Genomic DNA, 19,556 nt, shown 5'->3' with positions numbered 1-19,556 from the left:
ATTAGTATCAGTCATATTCTTCCCTTTTTACTTATCTGCATAAAATGTCTGTCAATATGTATTTCATAAAATCATTTTGTTTTTGTTTTTTGCAATGCTGAGGATTGAACCCAGAGCCTCACACATGCTAGCAAATATTATACCACTAAGCCACATCCCCAACTCAATGATTTTATTTTTTAAAGAAATTTATTTTAAATGGCAGTGTAGCCCTTCTTTTCTTATGTATACCTTTATTTTATTTGTTTATTTTTATGTGTTGTTAAGGATCGAACTCAGTACCTCACACAAGTTAGGGAAGCACTCTACCACTGAGTTAATATCCCAGCCCTTGTTTTATTTTTAAAGAGGGTCACAAGAAAAGAGACTGTAAGAAACCAATCCCTAATGGTGAAATGAAGCTGGTGATGACATAATAAGCCTTGTGACCCCAGCCTTCCACATAGATACATTTCACACAGACACTAACTTTTAAAGGCACCTGAGGGATTGTTTCTTTGAAGACCTACTAGTGCCAGACAATCTTTATTCAAGGGACTATTGAGATATGTAAGATAAGCTTTCTGACCTCAAAGGCTTTACTGTCCAGTGAAAAATCTCATGGTAAAACATGGTATTCTCCATGTACGCGGATACTAACCTCTTCTATTTGCATAAAGCATTTGCTTTTTTGTTGAAAATAGCTCTTATGTCTGTCTAGAAATGCACATTTCCATATTAGCATAAGTGTCATCTCTTGACATTTATGCAAAAAATGGAAATCATCATTGCATGCCAATAGAAAGACACAATAACACCCCAGGATCCTATTAGTGTATAGTATTTACAGACGAAAAGGGAGACTTCTGAAAAAGGATACTGCAAAATGCTAAAAGAAAGAAAAAGAAAAATTTAACTCTAACTCTTCTCTGAATTCTTCATATGAATTAAAGCATAAACCAGAAAGCTAAGCTGGCAGTACTGAAACTCTTGAACATAGCAGAAGCTATATGTATTTGCTGTTATCATTATTAATATGATAAACAGATGCCACCTTTTCACCTTCTTTTTAAGCTCTCTCAAAGAGACTTTCTGGCTTCATCCTTTTGTAAGTCTAGCAAACAGGACTTTAGACCTGTATGGTCATGTTTGAAATCCTCATGGTCTTCTATCACCTTTTTGTCCATCACAGTAGATAAAGGGTCTCTCACATGTAAGATTAGGCCTTTGGCACTGACAACCACAATGGGTTTGACAATTAGTTATTCTATAATTATGCAACTCATAGGAAGTAATTATTAAAATATGGCACAACTTCTCATGCTATTATAGTAAATGAGATAATGGAATAATTCCTTTTATCAAAAATTTTATCAAAAATTCTTTTTCATTCGTTGAATAAGTGAAGTTTGACTAGACCAGTTATCTCAGGTAATTGTAAAGCTGTGTCATTGTTTCTGGCAATATTGATGGAGCTTATAGTTTTACTGAAGAGAATTACAGTATCACTATCCCTAATAACATAGTTAAGAATCAAGGGCTAAGTATTGTCTAGATAAACCAAAATTTTACTATATTGAGCCCTAAAATTCTACTGGATAAAAGCAGGAATTAATTGCATGCTGTAATGAAATGACCCAGACTTTGGATAAATGAAAATTAATGAGTCGAATTTTTTCCAGTGTAACATGATAATCAAGTGATGATTGACCTTTGATCATCATTAATATCAGGAGAAAACAGTAAGCCTCAGAGAAGTTTTTGATTTTTAAATGCAAAAATATAGGTTGAATGCTGTGGCACACACCTGTAATTCCAGCTTTTGGGGAACTTGAGGGAGGAGGATCACAAGTTTGAGGCCAGCCTTGGCAATTTAGCATGATCCTATCTCAAAACAAAATAAGGGTTGGAGATGTAGCTCAGTGGTAAAGTGCCCCTGAGTTCAATCACCAGTACTTCAGAAAGAAAAGAAAGAAAACTGAGATTTAGTAAATTAATTTGCCCAATTTTTAGAGACTAAAATTCCAGATTAAATTGTGGAAACACATATATGCTTCTTTAATGTAGATATATGTACATATATGTATGTATATAAATATATATTCTTTAGAAATAATTTGGTCTTAACTTTTTAAAAGCTATAGATATTCAGATATATAAATATATACACAAATTCATATGCAAGTAAATACATACATTCATGTATATATATATATTTATGTACTTGTATATTTATATGTAATTTTTTATAGTTTGGATCTTTATATATGTAAATATATGTGTATGTTGTATATATTTTTGTATAATTTATATAACTTTTAAAAGGTATATATCTTTAAGGACTGGGGTTGTAGCTCAGTGGTAGCACAGTTGCCTAGCATGTGTGAGGCACTGGGTTTGATCCTCAGCACCACATAAAAATAAATAAATATAATAAAGATATTGTGTCCAATCTACAACTTTAAAAAAAAGTATATATCTTTAAAAATTCACTGACTCTCAATGTACACAGTGGGAAAGGGCTGTGTTCTTGCCATGTATTCTATGGTGCTGTGTTCACTCCAGCAATGACTCACGAATCTGAAACTCAGACTCCACCAGCTTTAAAAATTACAAGATCTAGTAAGACCTGAAGAGCTATTTGCAGACCCCATGTGATTCCCAGTCAGATACCATAAAGGGGAAAACATCAAGAAAATTAGAGAGGGAAATGGAGAGGCCAAGAGACTCTGCAGTCAGAAAGGGTAGGTGGGTGGTGAAGGGACCAAGACAGAATAAGAAAGACATCTTACTTTGAAGATTAATGAATGTTGCCTTGTCCATGTTGATTTTCTCCTGGCCTGGAAGCCTGGGCTTTGTGAGAGGTAGTCCTGTAGCAAGAGTGAGCAGGCATATTGTTCAGCTGTTAACCCCTTTGCCTCTTCAGACTCGCCACAGCTGGCACCTGTCATTCCCAGCTCTCCCAAGCATCACCCTAATCAGTACATTTAAAATAAATAAAAGATGATATGAAATTTAATAGTAATATTTTTAGTATTATTTCATTATAATTATCATAATGTCAGAAAACTGATGGGGATTGTTTATTTAGTGCTCAAATATAGTTTTTACTTTAAAATAGAAAAAAAAAAAACGAGTAAGGCACTTGGTAACACTACCCATTATTTATTTTTCACTTCTCCCAAGGGGATGTGGAGAAATGGCAAATGGCAAAGGTCCTGACAGGGGCAAACTAAAAGCAATGGGAAGATGGAGGCCAGAATGCAGCCCCCAAATTGTAAAAGGTGCCTGCCTCTATAAGCCCATGGCCTTTCATTAAGGGGCTCATAGTAGCTGCTGAAAGAGAATTCAATTGCACTTCAGATTTCCTTTTGCTTCAAATTTCATTTCTGACTGAACCCGAACTGCTCCAGGGCAGAGTTTGATCCCTACTTGTGTTCATAGAGAGGAAGACCTAGAGCCAGCCATATGCTCCAGTGAAATAATAGGCTGCAAAGTGAGGGGAATTGCAGCAATTACTTTTTTGAAGGCTCTCAGGGGCACCAAACTTGCTAAGACTCTCTATGAGGAAAATACAGAAGGATTCCACCCAAAGCACAAGTTTCACAAAAACTCACAGGGGGAAGATAATGAACAAAATGAGACAGTGGGGATACTCAATGATTATATGTAGAGGTACTTTGGAAAATGTCTTGTTTCTTTTCTCTCAATTAACTGGGCTTCTCTTTTTGGGGAAGTATACATTTTACATAAAAAAGCATAGTCATTTAATAGATATCCAGCGTCTGTCTGTGTTTATGAATGTGGATTAGACTGTCTATAATTACCTTGAAGAATCTGAAACCTAGGATCATGCCCTCCTTTTCCCCTGATTGTCTATTGCTTAAACAGACCTATAATCAATAGGGACTACCTTGAGGAAATCTCCTTCACTAAAACCATATGAAGGCTGAACTTTGATGTTGGCAGAGAATTAGGTGTATTCATATGTACCTAAGAGGAACCAGGGGGGATATTTGAAGAGACATCCTGGAGATCATTCAGTCTGCCATGTAATCTCTGATTCCTCCCTAGCCATTTGCTGTGAGAAATAAAGGATACCATTCCCTTCCCTCATCCCCCTTAGCTTCCTGTGTCTTTCTTTGCCTTTTGGCTTAATAGACAAAAACATAATTACTTCCAAAAAGAGAAACTTGGATATATTTGCTGCAGCAGGAGTTCTGGTTTCCATCTCTGCTAGCTGACAAATGCCATATATTTATCTGTCATCACTAAAATCTGAAAAATGTTGAGCAGTTGTCAATGGGGTCACTACCTTCTTTTCTCAGCCTAATGCGACATTTATTTAACCAAAGTCCCTATTTGAGAACTGCAAGCAAATAAAGAATGCTACAAAATAGTGGAGGATTTCAATAACTAAGGACTATATGTGAGCATAAGGCTAAGTAAACACAACTTTGATGTAAAATGGATTGCAGCCAACTTCTTACAATCCTTCACATTTTTTACTTGTTTTCCCACACATGATCTCATTTGATCTGTGCAGTAACTTTTAGATTCTTTGTATAGTTGTTATTCCTGTTTCAGAGTAGAGGAAACTGAGTCTCAAGAAAAGTTAAAAATGTTTTTTCCTAAGATCACAATTCTAAACAGTTAAATTAAATCTAAGTTTTCTGACTCAAGAACCCATTTTCCTTTCTTTGTCTTACTGCCTTCAACTAAATACACAAACAGACTATCAAAGCAACAAACATTTTGCTGGTTTTTAAAAACCTCTTAGCAGCTACACAGACAGCCAAAGTCTGGCAACCTCAGTAAAAGAGCAGACAGATGCAGGGCCAAGACATTCCACAACTAAAATCCCAGTGTAACTCCTGAACTTGATCTTACAAACCATAAATCTTCCCAGATGTTTTGTTCAATTTATGCCATGTAGTTATTTGGGGGAAATGCAAATCTCAGTGATTATGTAAATGCATACCACTGAGACTCAACCATTTTATTAACGTACTTGCTTTGCTATATATCCACCTGTCTCTTCATCCTGTTGTCCAATCAAAATTTCATAAAATTTTTCTGAAGTTGCAGACATCAGTAAATTTTACCTCTAAACAATTCAGCATGCATATCATTAACTACAGTTCAATATGAAAGTAAACTTTGTATATAATAAAATATACAAATCTTAAGTGAAACAATTCAATAACTTAAGTGTAACATTCAGTACCCACCCATGTCACTCAAATCTCTGTTTAGATATGGAGTATCACCCTCATCCCACAAAGTCTCCTCATTTCCCTTCCCAGTCGGACCCCAATACTATTTGAAGATTTCTCTCCAGCAATTACTTTTACCTATTCTAGAACTTTGTGTGAATGAAGTTTTATTTTACTCTTTTGTATAAGGATTTTTTCACGAAGATGAGATTTTGGTGATTCATCCATGTTGTTTTAAAGGAGTCAGCTACTTTTAATTGTTGAGTATACTGCTCTGTTGTAGCAATATACTAATTTCTGCAACCATTTTCCTCTTGACAGACACAGAGTCTGTTTCCGGTTTTGGGTGATTCTAAGATGAGTACTAGGAACACTCATGTAGATATCTATGTGTTAATGTTTCATTTCTCTTGGGCAAATATTTAGAAACAGAATCGCCAGGTCATAGGATAAGTGTATGTTTAGTTTTGTAAGAAACTTCCAGAACTTTTCTTCAAAGGTGTTGAACATTTTAACTCCCACCAACAATATTTGAGAGTTTCTGTTTTTCCACATCATCACCAACATTTGGTGTTATCGTTTTTATTTTACTCATTCTGGCAGGTCTCTCTCATATTATTTTTTGAATTATAAGAATATTCACATTGAAGAGTCTCATTTTCAAAAGGGGATTAAGGCAGTATCTGTGTTCATGTCCTCTTGTTACTATAGCAATTTGGGTTTCTTAAGCTGTTTAATTCATTCATTAAATCCTGATTCTCATCCTTAAAGAGTTGATTGAAAGCAGATTCATAATTCAGTGTCTATTTTAAGTGTTTTGGGGTTTAACTTTAGCCCTGAAACTTTGTCAGAACTAATTTTCGGGGTGTTTTTTTCCTATAAACACTGAAGCTCTGACATTAATCAAAATGGTCAGGTTAGCTCTTGACTTAGACTCAATAGAAAAATAAACAAATAATCCTAACCTTTAATTGCAGACCTAAACTTTGATTAATAAGAGTGAAGCTTTTTAGAGCAAACATAGTATATTTTCAAGTCACCTTCAAGCTGGATGTCCACAGGTCTAATTTTATTACAATTAAATATTTTCTTGGGTTGTGTAATTTATCCCTAAGATAAATTGATATTTTTGGCTTTTTGCCCATTTTAATACTCCAGCTCTTATTCATTTGTTATGAAAATAATTTAATGTATTTAATCCTTCTCAAAAATTCTTTTCAGTTCACTGTTTATAACATTAGACATACTATAATTCACTGGACAATGTCTCTGGATGCACTTTTAGTAATCAGGAACAGTGATATATGTTAGAGCTCTAAAATGGTAGATATAAATTGTACAATTTCCAGAGATCACTATATGTTGCTCTAGGCTCCTGAAACACTAACATAAAAGATATCTTAGCATTTCTACTGCTCTTTAACTAGTTCCTATAGGCATACTTCAATCTTCCAAGATATGAAAAGCTAGTATATGAAAGAATATGTATGAATGTTTTAACCAGAGATTTAAAAATTTATCTTTAGCATCAATTAATTTTTTAAGCAGATTATATATCTGGTGTCTTTTTGGTTCCTTTCCATAACATTTTTTGAGGGGCAGAGTAGTTTCACAGTTTCTAGATCTCCATGGGTTATAGAGGCATTAAGGAGATGTCACCTACAGAAACGTTTTGAATAGGAATTTGTTCCAACTTGCCTTGCCTTTTCTCAGAGTGTTTACTTTATTTCTCTGTAGTTGTGAAATAATAAAATAAACTGGCCCTTAAGATATGTTAACACAGTAGTCATTTGCTTAAATGTCATCTATATATGAAGTTTGCATATTTTTGGAACTAAGCCACTAGGCACATATTTTGTAACTCTGAAAATAAGAATACCCCATGGATTGGAATGAAACTGTACTGGCTAATTGTCCCACACATAAAATGTGCAATACATACAACAGATTTTTTATAAGGTTCTGTTTCTTTTTTTCTTTAATCTGCATATGAGCCACCAGGACCAGTACTATGCGTAGGTGAAAACAGGCAGCTGCAATTGGAATGATGAAGCAGCATAGAGAAGACCTGCCTGCCTTAAAATATTCTTCTCCTAGTGTGCCCTGGGAATAAGACATTATCTTCAGATGTTTCTATGAAAAGCAATCTATTAGCAGATAACATACCAAGATCACCTTTTATTGTGGGAACTGTTAATTCCTATTAACCATTCAGAGTTTAGAAAGACCATCAGGGAATGGAACACAGTCAGAGATATTTCCAAAGGCTGAAGATGATATGAAATAATGAGTGTGTGTAGCTGGTGGCATATGCCTAGGGGAAACTCCTGATGGAGAACTCCTGAAAGTAGAAAACACCTATGGGAAGAAGCCCTGCAAGAAAACCTGAGACTTTCACCCCAGATCACTTGCTTCCAGTGTTGGTGTAGGGCTGGATCCATGAGAAACAAATGAGAAAGTAAGGTAGTCTTTTAATTTCCAGATAAAGCCAAATTTAGCATTCAAGCTCTCTGAGGCACTTTATTCTGTCTGACACAGGAAAGACCTGGGATGACTGTGGCAAAGAACTGTGAATATTCCTGCACTGCAAAAGCCATATGGTTCAACTCTTTGCTCATCAACTAAGCATTGGAACTGAAGACTAATTGTCATTGTCATGTGCAGTGTACATACAAATTATTTTTGCTATGATTTCAGAACTTTTATACAATGAAGCCACCTTTTTGTTTCTAATAATTACTCCTGACATTCACCACTGACCCATTTAACAAAGGAATCAAGTCCAGATACTATATTGTTTATTAAGACTTCATTGCATTTTAAATGAATGAGGATAGAAGTAAAGACAATACATTAGAACACATGACAGTTCACTTTCAGGCTGGCTTTCATCTAGAGTCTATCTTTAAACTTTAGACTTTTTATTTAGTTTACATTATACAGCATATTCTATTTTGTTTGGAAATAATAGCTTAGATTATTAAGAATAATTATTAGAACTTGATTATTTTTCTTTTTTCACAAAATTTTTATTTTTCATTAAAAGCCTTGGGATTTTCATAAATTAGTCCTAGAAAACAATACAAGAATATCCTTCAGACAGAGACAAAGAACCTTGATAAAAATAATTTGTAAATTAGCACTCTAATTATATTATGCTGGTGCCCTAACATTAAAGAGTTGTCTTATGAATGTTAATTTAATAGAGTTTGGTAGTTTCTCTAAAAACAAGAGTTTTTGATCTCTTTTTACATGCAAGGATATTACTATGCTTTAAGTATATTTTGGAAATTTGTTCAAATGGCTAAATTGAAAATGTCTGATATTCTCAATGACTTAAAGCATTTATGATTTTAAGCTCCCAGAAGAAATCTGCTACTTAAGGGAGGAAAAAGTAAGAGCAGTTAGTCAGAAAAATACTTATATAAGAGCTGTCACATCAATTATTGGTTTGAAAGCAGGAAGCCCTATATTTCAGACTCCAGGCTTTAAGGAATCCTTATTGAGCATTTTCCCTTTGCATAGCTGAGACAAATGGCTGATAAGTGAAATCTTGAGACTGTTCACAGCTTTTCTCTTTCATTCTATTGCAGCCCGGAAGATGGTGAGATACACCCAGAAATCTGTCGGCTTTATATCCAACTGCAGTGTTGCTTGGAAATGTACACAACAGAGATGCTAAAATCCATTTGTCTACTGGGGTCTCTTCAGTTTCATCGAAAAGGTATCTATGTTTAATAGATTTCAAGAAACACTGAGGAATGTTAAACAAAGCTAATCTTTTGCCAAGTGTTTATGTACACTACATACTCATCTACACACAATTAGAATGAATTTAAGTTTTCAGAAAATGCTTATTATATGAATTAATAAAATGTCCATGTCACTACTGTGTAAGAGAACACTAATTGTTTTGAACAGAAATTATGGTAGAGTTTTTAAATTTACTCTTTTACCACTTGTGAATATAAATTTCAATAATCAGCAAAGCAGCAAAAATATATAATGAACTTACTAGGGTAGTAAATGCTATCTGAAAGTGCCATTATTTTATTCTTCTAAATGAATTAAGTTTCGAGAAGACAAATTACATATTGGATCCCAAAGATTTAAAAATGGGGGGAACTCAACATATAATAGGGAGGCATATGAGTTATAGGAAATATCCTTCTCTTGTTTAAACCATAAAGGGAATATATAGGCTTAAATAACTGTATCCCCCAGAAGTGGCTGTGGCTTCAGTGTGGTTTGATCAGAATTCTGACTCCCATTTGGAGTGATGCCTTGCCTTCTGGGTGCTGGCTTTACCCTCAATCTGGCTTCTCCCACACTAGCAAATTAATTGCAGTAGTTCCAGTCATTATCTCAGCACATCACATGCTCTATAAAGAGAGAGAACTTCTCCCAACTCTGGAGAAAGGTGCTGAGTTTCATTCTGGTTGGACAAGCTCCAGTTCTGAACAATAGGTAGAGAGGTGGAATTCCACTGGGTAGTTTAGGCAATTGAGGCCCACTTATAGAGGTAAGGGTGGAGTTAACTCCACCCAACCAGCACTATTACACAATGGAAGAGGCTAGAATGATATTGGTGCTATAGAAGAAGCCAAAAGTTTCCATTAATAGAGGATTTGACCTATATTTTCTTTATTCATTAAGCAGTAATTAATTACTGGGACCCTTTCAAACAGAAACTTGTTGTGCTTCAACTCAGGAGAATAAAAAAGTGTGTGGAAGGTAATCCTGGGCTGTGATTTAGATTCAGAGATGGTAAAGTTCAATGAACTCAGGGAAGGAAAAAAGATATTTCAGGTGAAGATTCAGTTAAAGGTTTGAAATCATATAAGCATAGCCATTTGGGGAGAACAAAATTACATGATAAACTATTTGCAAAAATCAAATTTTGTATACACACATATAAACATAAATGTGTGTTCACAGCAGAACTAAAAACAAGATTATGCTGAATTCTTCCTAAGACAGGGAACATTTTCTCAATATCTTAATATTATTTCTTTCTCTTTTTAAAGGCTGATCTTTCAAGGGTTTCAAAAATTTCAGTTTCCAAAATTGAATACTCACACACTCATATTGTCCAAACATGTGTCATTGGCCTAATGTTTTTACTTCTTAGTTTTCTCTCTCCCTCCCTTTCTTCCCATCCACCATAACGTGTGTATATGTGCACACACACGTATATACACTCACACAAAAGCACACATTCAGAGTAGTATTTTTATTCTTTCTAATGACTGAGTAAGCTGGATATAGATAGCTTTATTCCCCAGGTCCACATATAATATATCTGCAGAAATTTTTCCCTTGTTGCAGAACTTCTTTGCTGGTGAGATGTACTTAACACCAGGGACCTCCACTCTCACCCCATCCTAATTCTTTGGTTTGTTGCCTGATCTCCTGCCATCCACTCCTACTTTTTCTCTTTTCATAGTTGACTTTTGAAAGGAAAATTCTTCTGTGCTAGTTCTCTGTTTAAAAGAGGATCCCCTCATCCATATTGCTCCCTTGTTATAGTTGGTGTTGAGGATCCAAATAAAAGCCATGCTCATCTTAACTGGTGAGCCTGCTTGGTCTTCATTAACAATATCTGTTTTGCCTTCATCCTGCTGCTTCTATAAAAATAAATAATAGTGGTGGTGTAGCTCAGTGGTAGAGCATATGAATAGCTAGAAATTTCTGGAATGCTAAATGAACTACTAGCTCTTATGGGAAGGTTGGGATCATTCCATTAAAATATCATTTCAAATTTTACAGTCCTACTTTAATATGGCACATCCTTTCTATTTCTTTATTACTTTTATTAATTTCTTCATTATATCTAAGGAATGAACTCTATATTACTATTTTAGATTTCTGGGTTTTTTGAATTATTGTTGTCATATTCCTACCATTAGGATAGCACAGAAAATACTGGTGTTATTAGGTTTTGTTTTTTCTTTGGTATCTTTGGAAACTGTAGAATAGCCTATGTCCATAGCTTCCAGCCAATACTCAAAGAGTATATGAAATCTGCCACTGACTCTCTGGGAAGCCCTGGTTAAGAAAAAAAATTGGCTCCAGTGACTATAAACTATCAGATATCAATTGAGGTAGAAATTGGTCCACAGATACAGCACAAGAGTATTAAACTTTAAAGAGCTGAATTGGGGAAATTAAGAGACATGACATGTATCTTGACCTTGAAGCCTGGAGTCCTTATTCATAAAAGTAAACAGAGAGTAATCAACAAGCCTAAGAAATCTCATTATGGCATGAGAAGCAAAGGAACTGAATGCCTCATCCTTATAAAAACAAGAAATGGGGAAGGGATAGAGAGGCAGACTCTGCAGATGTGACATACCAAGCCCTGAGTCAAGATGTGAAACCAAGGAAAAACAGATTTACTCTAAGAAAGTAATGGGGCAGGAACCGAGCAACACGTAATTGCAAATTTCAGGCAAGGTAGTAGAGGTAGTGAAAGAAAGCATGCATTAAGAAATCAGCCTTGCCAGCCTCGGTGGCCCATGCCTGTAATCCCAGAGGCTTGGGAGGCTGAGGCAGGAGAATCACGAGTTCAAAGTCAGCCTCAGCAAAAAGCAAGGCACTAAGGTACTCGGTGAGACCCTGTCTCTAAGCAAAATACAAAAATAGGACTGGGGTGCAGTTCAGTGGTCGAGTGCCACTGAGTTTAATCCCCACTACCACTCCCCACCTTGGAAAAAAAAAAAAGAAAAAGAGAAAAAGAAATCAGTCTCCTTTCCTCAGGATTGATATTTATATGTGCATATTAAATTATGTAATTTAATACATATGTCATGTCTTAGTACAAAGACCATTTATCCACTAGAAAGAAGTCTATCTACTGAGATCAAAGATGCTAGTCTAGTTTTCCAAGATAATATACTCTTTATCCAAACAGTGCCTCTGATGTGGTTTCAGGCTAGAAACAGAGCATGTCTACAGGACCTCACTAAATTCCTTTTTTTTTTTTTTTTTTTGAGAAATCAGATAATCCCTGAGGTTTTGGGGAATAGTGGCTCCCACTGGAATTTGTAATATTCAAAATCTCTTTCTGCTTTGAATCTCCATCTGGTTTGTTTCTTTTAATGTTACGATGAAAGTTGGTATATAACATCCTTTACATAAGCTAATTTCCTTTTCTTCTGTGAGTGTGGCTAAAAGTTGGCTGTTCCCCTCTCTACCTTTTATTTTCTAGCCAGGAAAGGAGAGGGATTTTAATTGAGTTACAAAATTTGACTTTACATGAGAATCTATACTGAAACCAAGTTATTTCATCATAATCTGCACACTTGATTTCTTTTTACATCTGTACATGTTCCTGGCTGCCACCAGAAGTCCAGATAATGTTGCATATTTCACTTAGTTTTACAACTATATTGAGTAGTCATGACATGAGTTTGCTATTTGATGAGAAAGGGCACACAAGGTCACTCTAGAGGTTAAGGTCATGGTTTCTTTCTGGAAAAATGAGCCTCAAATATTTTTAAATCTTCTGAAGTGGGACTGAATTTAGTAATGAAGATTGTCCTCTAACCAGGCTCCATGGCACATGCCTATAATCCTAGCAACTCAGGAGCCTGAGGCAGGAGTATTGCAAGTTTAAAAACAGCCTCAGCGATTTAGCAGGACCCTAAGAAACTTACCAAAACCACATCTCAAAATAAAAAGGGCTGGGGATGTGGATTAGTAGTTAGATGCCCCTGGGGTAAATCCCCAGTACCAAAAAAAAAAAAAAAAAAAAAAAAAAAAAAAAAAAGAACCGTCCTTGCCCAATTAAACTAATTCTAATCATCCTTAGTCCTCTGCATCGTCTTCATTGGATCTTCTTGCTTGTTCCATATACTCTGCTTCTGAATTTTTGCTGTCTCATAACTCTGAGAAATCTTTTATACTTTGCAAGATCATGCTATTGCCAAAGAAATGAAGAAAAGCATTACTAAAATGATTTTCCTTTTTCATGGCCAACAAAATTAAAGTAAATTACAGTGATGTGAGGTAAAACCCACATTTAATAAAAGCTATTGGGTTATATCAGGTAGCAAATGGCTCTGAAAAACTGTTTGTATAAGAAGATGACAGATGGGAATAATTTTAGTCATTTTGTAATTTCATATTCTAACACTTTAAGTTGTAGTTGGAGCATTACTTGACAAAGTCTAATTTCTATGTTTATGATGAAAAATAGTTGTTCTCACTTCATAGTTAGTTAGGTAAGAAATCTTTTCACATTACTGAGTCCATGTATCACATTGACCATTAATGCATATTTCCTGCCACTGGATGAAATTAGATTACAAGTTTCATTCACTTTGTTGGAAGAAAGTGGAGCCAGGTTTCTAAGGGAATTAGATGATACTATTTTGACTGTGGCTTTTCCCTCCCTTTCTCTCCACCATTCAGGCAGTTTGGCAACACTCCCATTCTGAAAGGAGCCCCTTCACATGGGAACGTGTTCTTTCCATCTTTGTTCTCCTCTCCCCTTGCTATGGCAGTGGTCTCTCTGACCCTGCTTGCCTCTCTATCATAGCCTGTAACAAAATTATCCTCAGGTCCTTTGAGGTTCTGTCATCCTTTCTTCTGCCTAAGATAAGAGGGGTCCTTCTCCCAGCCTGTGCCATCATGGCATATATAGGAATAAATCCACACAGAGAAAATGTGATCACAAAATGGAAAAGACAGAGAAATGTTAAAAGTTGAAAAATGTTTTTTTCAAAATCCAGTTTGAGATGCTCTAATGAGACATTAATGATCTGCTATCCAGCAAACACAGGATGAACTCAAGACAAGAACAGGACATGGGCAGTAAAGACTCACTGTCTTCAGCAGCATAGCAGGAAATGCAGAGGGAATGATCCACATCAATAAAAGAAACAAGTAACATAAAGACAGAAATAGAATATAACCAAAACACCTTATTTTCCAATGCAATGAGGCATTTGATCCTAAAACAGAAAGTGGGTTAGAAGAAATGAAGCAGAATAAATCTTAAAATAGAAAGTATGGTTCAAATTTTGAACTCTAGAAACATGCATTCACTCTTTGAACAAATACTTATTAAGAACCTGTTATTGTTATTGGTGTCCCCCAAAAGCTCGTGTGTGAGACAATGAAAGTTTATAGGTGATGTAATTGGGTTATGAGAGCCTTAACCCAATCAGTGCATTAATCCACTTGAATGGATTAAGTAGGTCTAACTGTAGTCAGGAAGGGTGTTATGGAGCAGGTAGGTCTCTGGGGAGGTGTGCCTTTGGGGTACATATTTAGTTCCAAGTGAGTGGAGCTTAGTCTCTCTCTGCCATGTTCTGACTGCTTTCCTCCTTCACACCTTTCTGCCAGGATATTCTGCCTCACCTTGGGCCCAGAGCAACAGGGTCAGCTGTCTACGAACTGAGACATCTGAAACTGTGAGCCAGAAATAAACTTTTCCTCCTCTAAAATTATTCTTGTCAGGTCTTTTGGTCACTGAGGCAAAAATCTCAGTGATCAAGGCTGAATAAGTCCCTGTTCTTATGGAGCATATATTCTAGTGGAGAAGAAAAGAAGGAAGGGAGGAAACAAAGAAGAAAAGAAACAGGGAGAGAGAAAGAAGGGGACATAGAAAGGAAGAAAGAACAGTAATAGACAAACTTTCTAAAAAATCCCAAATATTAATGAATACAATACAAATAATTTGAAACAGAAGAGATAAAGTAATAGCAAGTGATTGGGTGGCTACTTTAGATGGGATGGTCAAAGTTTTCTGAGAACATAATTTTGAATCTGACTTGAATGACAAAAAGGAAACAACCTCATAAACATTAGCATTTTATGTAAAAGACCCAAGACCAGAAGATGGTAGTGTTTGAGCAGTATAAACACAACCAAATTCTGTAATCCAAATGTAATCTAAATCATCTATTATTCTCATGTCTTCATATATTAATGAATAGAACTATATTGTCACCTTTATCAAATTAGGTGTCACATAAAGAATAGGATAATAGTACTGATAATAGCTTCCACTTACTGTGCCCTTTTGCTTGCTAGATGCCTGATGTATGTTATCTCATTTTACCCTCAAGAATATTTCCTTCATTGTACAGATAGAGTACCTGAAGCTCAATGAGGTAAGTTGCCTGAGGTCACATGGCAAATTGGTCCCACTGCAAAGTCTAATTGGTCTACCACATTAGTCCTTTTCCATTAAACTATGTCGGGGAAGGACAGCAGAACATAGCAAATGGAGAAATAGAGAACAGTAGCACAGTTGACCAAATTTTATTCACATATTTGGCTTATTTAATGATAATGAGAAAATTTCAAAACCATGTTTAATGATTAAAACCCATCATGTGTTAGTTTCTTACCATAATGCTAAGCTTGGAGACTTGCTTTTAAGGATTGGAGGGAATGTTAATTAATAGATTACTGAGTGATTTATATTAATTCATAGAATACTGAATGATTTATAAAATATTTTACATTAGATAAAGACGTTTAGTTCTGGGCTGGGGTTGTAGCTCAGTGGTAGAGCGCTTGCTTAGCACGTGTGAGACACTGAGTTCAATCCTCAGCATCACATAAAAAATAAATAAATAAATAAAGATACTGTGTCAAAAAAACATATTGTATCATTTTTAAAAAGAAGATTAATTCTAAGAAGTCATTGTATTCAGTAAAAATATATAAATAAAATGAAGTATTCATGGGAGCCAATGGAAACATGATTCAGCCATGTCACCCATTGTGGAAAAGTTGGAATTAATTAATTATATAGTAAACACATCTCACACATTGTTCTGTTTGTCTTTAAAGTATGGAATTAGAGAAAAGCCTCATAGGGATCTCCTTTGAATGTATTTTCCTTTGTCTTCTTCTGCATTCTAAGGGAATCCTGTGTAACTGCTTTCTCACACAGATTTATGATGCCACCATTATGGGTACTACTTTGGGGGCAATGATGGAACTCCAGTGCCACAAGAAGCACAGAGAAGGCTGTAGGACAAGGGGCAGGGTAGAGTAATTTATCTCTTCTGATTTGGAAAATGTTTATTTATAAGTGTATGGACAAGATTGGAGTTCTTATTATTTCTGGCCATTTGGGATATTTTTTGTTTTTGTTTTTGTTTTTGTTGGGTTTTATTTATTTATTCATTCATTTATTCATTGTGGTACTGGGGATTAAATCCAGGGCCTCATGCTTTCTAGGCAACTGCTCTACTACTGAGCTGTATCCCCAGCCCTGCTTTTTGTTTTATTTTGTAACTTGTTCTTGCTGGCCTCAAACTTGTGATCTCCCTGCCTTGGCCTCCCCAGTACCTGGGATTACAGGCATGAGCCACAGGTCCAACATCTGTGATATGTTTTGTAGCACTAAGAATATCTTCTTACCATCAAAGAGTCTTTCAAACTATGGTTTAATATAAATAAACAACTAACTGAATTGATATAATTTTTTTCTGTGTAAGTCATATGTTTTCTAGTACATGAGAGCAGAAAGATGGATTGTTAACAAACATGCAGCATTTCCCCAGTGCTTTCCATAATGCATGGAGTTAAAAAGCACTGACCAAGAGAATCACTATTTGGATAAACACCTATGCATTTGATTAAGCCACATTCATTTTGTTTTTCTCAATTCAGTCAGTATAAAAACTATTTTAAAAGCCTTATCTGTGTATAGATAATGCACAAAGGACATATGAAATTTGCCCTTAATATCAAGGAAATGATAGGGCAGTGATATAGAATTGCTCGGAGAAGATTGGTTTGTTTTATTTTGATTTCTGGATAACTGTACTCAACTGGATAAAATTGACTTTTCTGGACAGTAGAAGTCAAACTAATGACCTCCAAAGAGATAACTGTCCATGGCAGTGCCTTCTGTAAGCTGGGGACAAGCAGGAGAGCAAGAAAGAATGGAAAGGGAAAAGAAAGAATAGAGAAAATACAGGAGAAAGAGGATTGGAGAAATAAGGAGGAAAGAGGTCACTAGAGTAGGGGTGATAAAGGAGCCCACTGGTGCCAGTGCCTTGGATTTCTGAGGTCAAGGGTGCTCAGTGGCACCCTAGATATGGCCCCACAATCAGATGTGTTTTTGTTATTCCTGAATGACCATTTCTCACGAATATAAGAATAACCAGCCCTTTAATCTGGTATGTGCTTCATGGGTGGTTTCCTTTAACTTTTCTTCAAACATGCCTCTTATATTCTCCATAAACAGGCCAAAAATACATGGAAATCCCCAAGGATCTGAAAGCAACAATCTTTGCAGGACCCTAAGGAAAGTGGCCAAGTTCGGATGTCCTAATTCTAAACAGTGACACAGCCAATTTAGTATGATTTCAAGGTGCTTTGAGGGCTCCCTTCCCCCTTCTTACCTCCATTCCCTCCCCAAGCAAACATTTGTTCACTGAGGCCTGAAATGACTTTTTAAGGGACAGAGTTTTTTATTTTATAATAAGAACTATTTTAAATGCACATTCATTCTCTTGGGCAAAGCAAAACTTGGACTTGAGGTTTCCATTTTGAAGCATGTTGATCTTTTCTTAAAAGAAGCACAGGAAACCCACCTGCTACAAGAGGACAAATGCCCCTTCTGAGTTCAGCCAGGCAAAGGAGGGAAACTGGGCATGGAGTTCTTTAACTGGTTGGTGGAAGGGTCTTCCACTGGCTCCTTAATGTGGCTTAGAATAACTTCCATAAACTGACTCTGTTAACATCTCCAACCTCACATCTCACCAACAATACCCTCCCTCAGCTTCCCCTGCCTCCTGCATATCCTGCCCTGCCACACTCAAGTCAACTTGAACTATGTTGAGGAATCTCAACTTACAGTCCTTTCCAGTATGTCCCCCTGCTTGGGACATATGACCCTTCCTGCTTGACCCTACACCCATCCCTTTTTCCTGGCCCATCCCTGCACTATATTTGGGTCACAAATTAGATGTGATTTCTTGAAGGAAGCTTTTGTTGGCGCTTCAAGGCTGGGCCACTCAATATGTCCCTCAAGCATCTCCATTACACCCACTCCACGTGTCCCCCAAGCATCTCCATGACACTGATCATGTGCACATTACTTGAGGTGTTATTGCCTGGCTCCGTGCCTGCCGTTCTCTCTTGACTTTTATTGCCTTGAGTGTGTTCACTATTACATCCTCAACATCCAGTACAGTGCCTGGAGCAGAATAAAGTTTCAATTAATGATTATTGAATAAGTGGATGAATTGCTTTCATTTCTGCATCTCTTGTCAAAAGAGAGGGAATGTAATTAGAGGAAAAGATTATCCAGAGATGCTGGACTGAACTGATACACATATTTCTCTTCCTACACGTACACATATTTCATACACATATTTAGAATCCATTTAAATAACAGAAAAGTATATAATGAAAAGAATAAATCCATATTAGCTCTTGTATTTGTCAGGATGAGATAACTGCTATATGTAACAATACCAAATCTCAATAGATTAGAACAATGAAAGTTCATTATTCACTCATGTCCAATGACAGAGCTGGAGTGGGGCAAAGAGTATTGCTCTATTCATTCTCTGTACATCCAATATTCAGAGAGGAAAAAAGAAAACATGGAGGATTCTAAAGGAGAATTTTTAGGCACCAGTCTAGAAGAGAGGCCTACATCACTCCTGCTAAGGAAGGGTTCACTGGCCATAACACTTTCACGTGACCCTTTCTAATTGTAGAAAAAAAAAGAAAACACAGGTTAGCAATCACAAAACTCTCAGAACCCTGAAAAACAAAGGACAACTTAAGAACATCAGAAATTTTGAGAAATTTCTCAAAGCTAGGAGGCAACTGGAATTGAGTTGGTAGAAATAAAAGAACAGAGGAATCCATAGCAAATAAGAAACTTGAGAAGAAATTGAAGCGGGAGAAATTTTTTTGCAAGAAATCAATTCCAGAGACATTTTAAACTCAGTCAATAAATACAAATCATAGGAAAGATTTCTGGAACTATTGTCAGGGAAATTAGTTTCAAAATTGCATTCCGGAAAAGCTGGGCTACCCCACACTGAGCAGCAGACTGTGTCTGTCCCAAGAGGATGTCTGGTGTCAATGTCAGTCCTGGGAAGCAAAGCCGAATAGAGTGTGAAATAATTCTGGGCCTCCATAAGTACAGCAATGGCAGGAAAAGAACCTGAGCTCCAGATGATGGTGTTTTTTGCAGACATAATTGCTCAGTGTATCTCACTGAAGTGGAAATTCTAACCAGGAAACTCAGAGCAGACATGGGGCATAAAGAACAAGCAGGCTGCCCAGGAAGCCTACCACCAAAGATGGAAAACCTTTGCATCCAGCCATACACACTGCTCCTTCTCCACAATTACCAGAAGGACACTATTA

General features: G+C 36.2%; 1 protein-coding gene across 2 annotated transcripts in view; it reads left to right on the top strand.

Annotated features, from left to right (window-relative positions):
* The window catches only part of RGS7BP (regulator of G protein signaling 7 binding protein), a 108,003-nt gene that overhangs the window by 59,423 nt on the left and 29,024 nt on the right, over positions 1-19,556 (top strand). For both annotated transcript variants that reach the window (XM_081285347.1, XM_081285348.1), the window contains exon 3: positions 8,789-8,919. In XM_081285347.1, the coding sequence (XP_081141473.1) occupies positions 8,789-8,919 (131 nt within the window). The remainder of the gene's footprint in view (positions 1-8,788; positions 8,920-19,556) is intronic.

Source organism: Spermophilus citellus (assembly GCF_964194105.1).
Source record: "Spermophilus citellus genome assembly, chromosome: 1".
Taxonomy (NCBI): Eukaryota; Metazoa; Chordata; class Mammalia; order Rodentia; family Sciuridae; genus Spermophilus; species Spermophilus citellus.
Note: the sequence above shows the minus strand (reverse complement) of the source record. Positions and strands in the feature narration are given on the sequence as shown.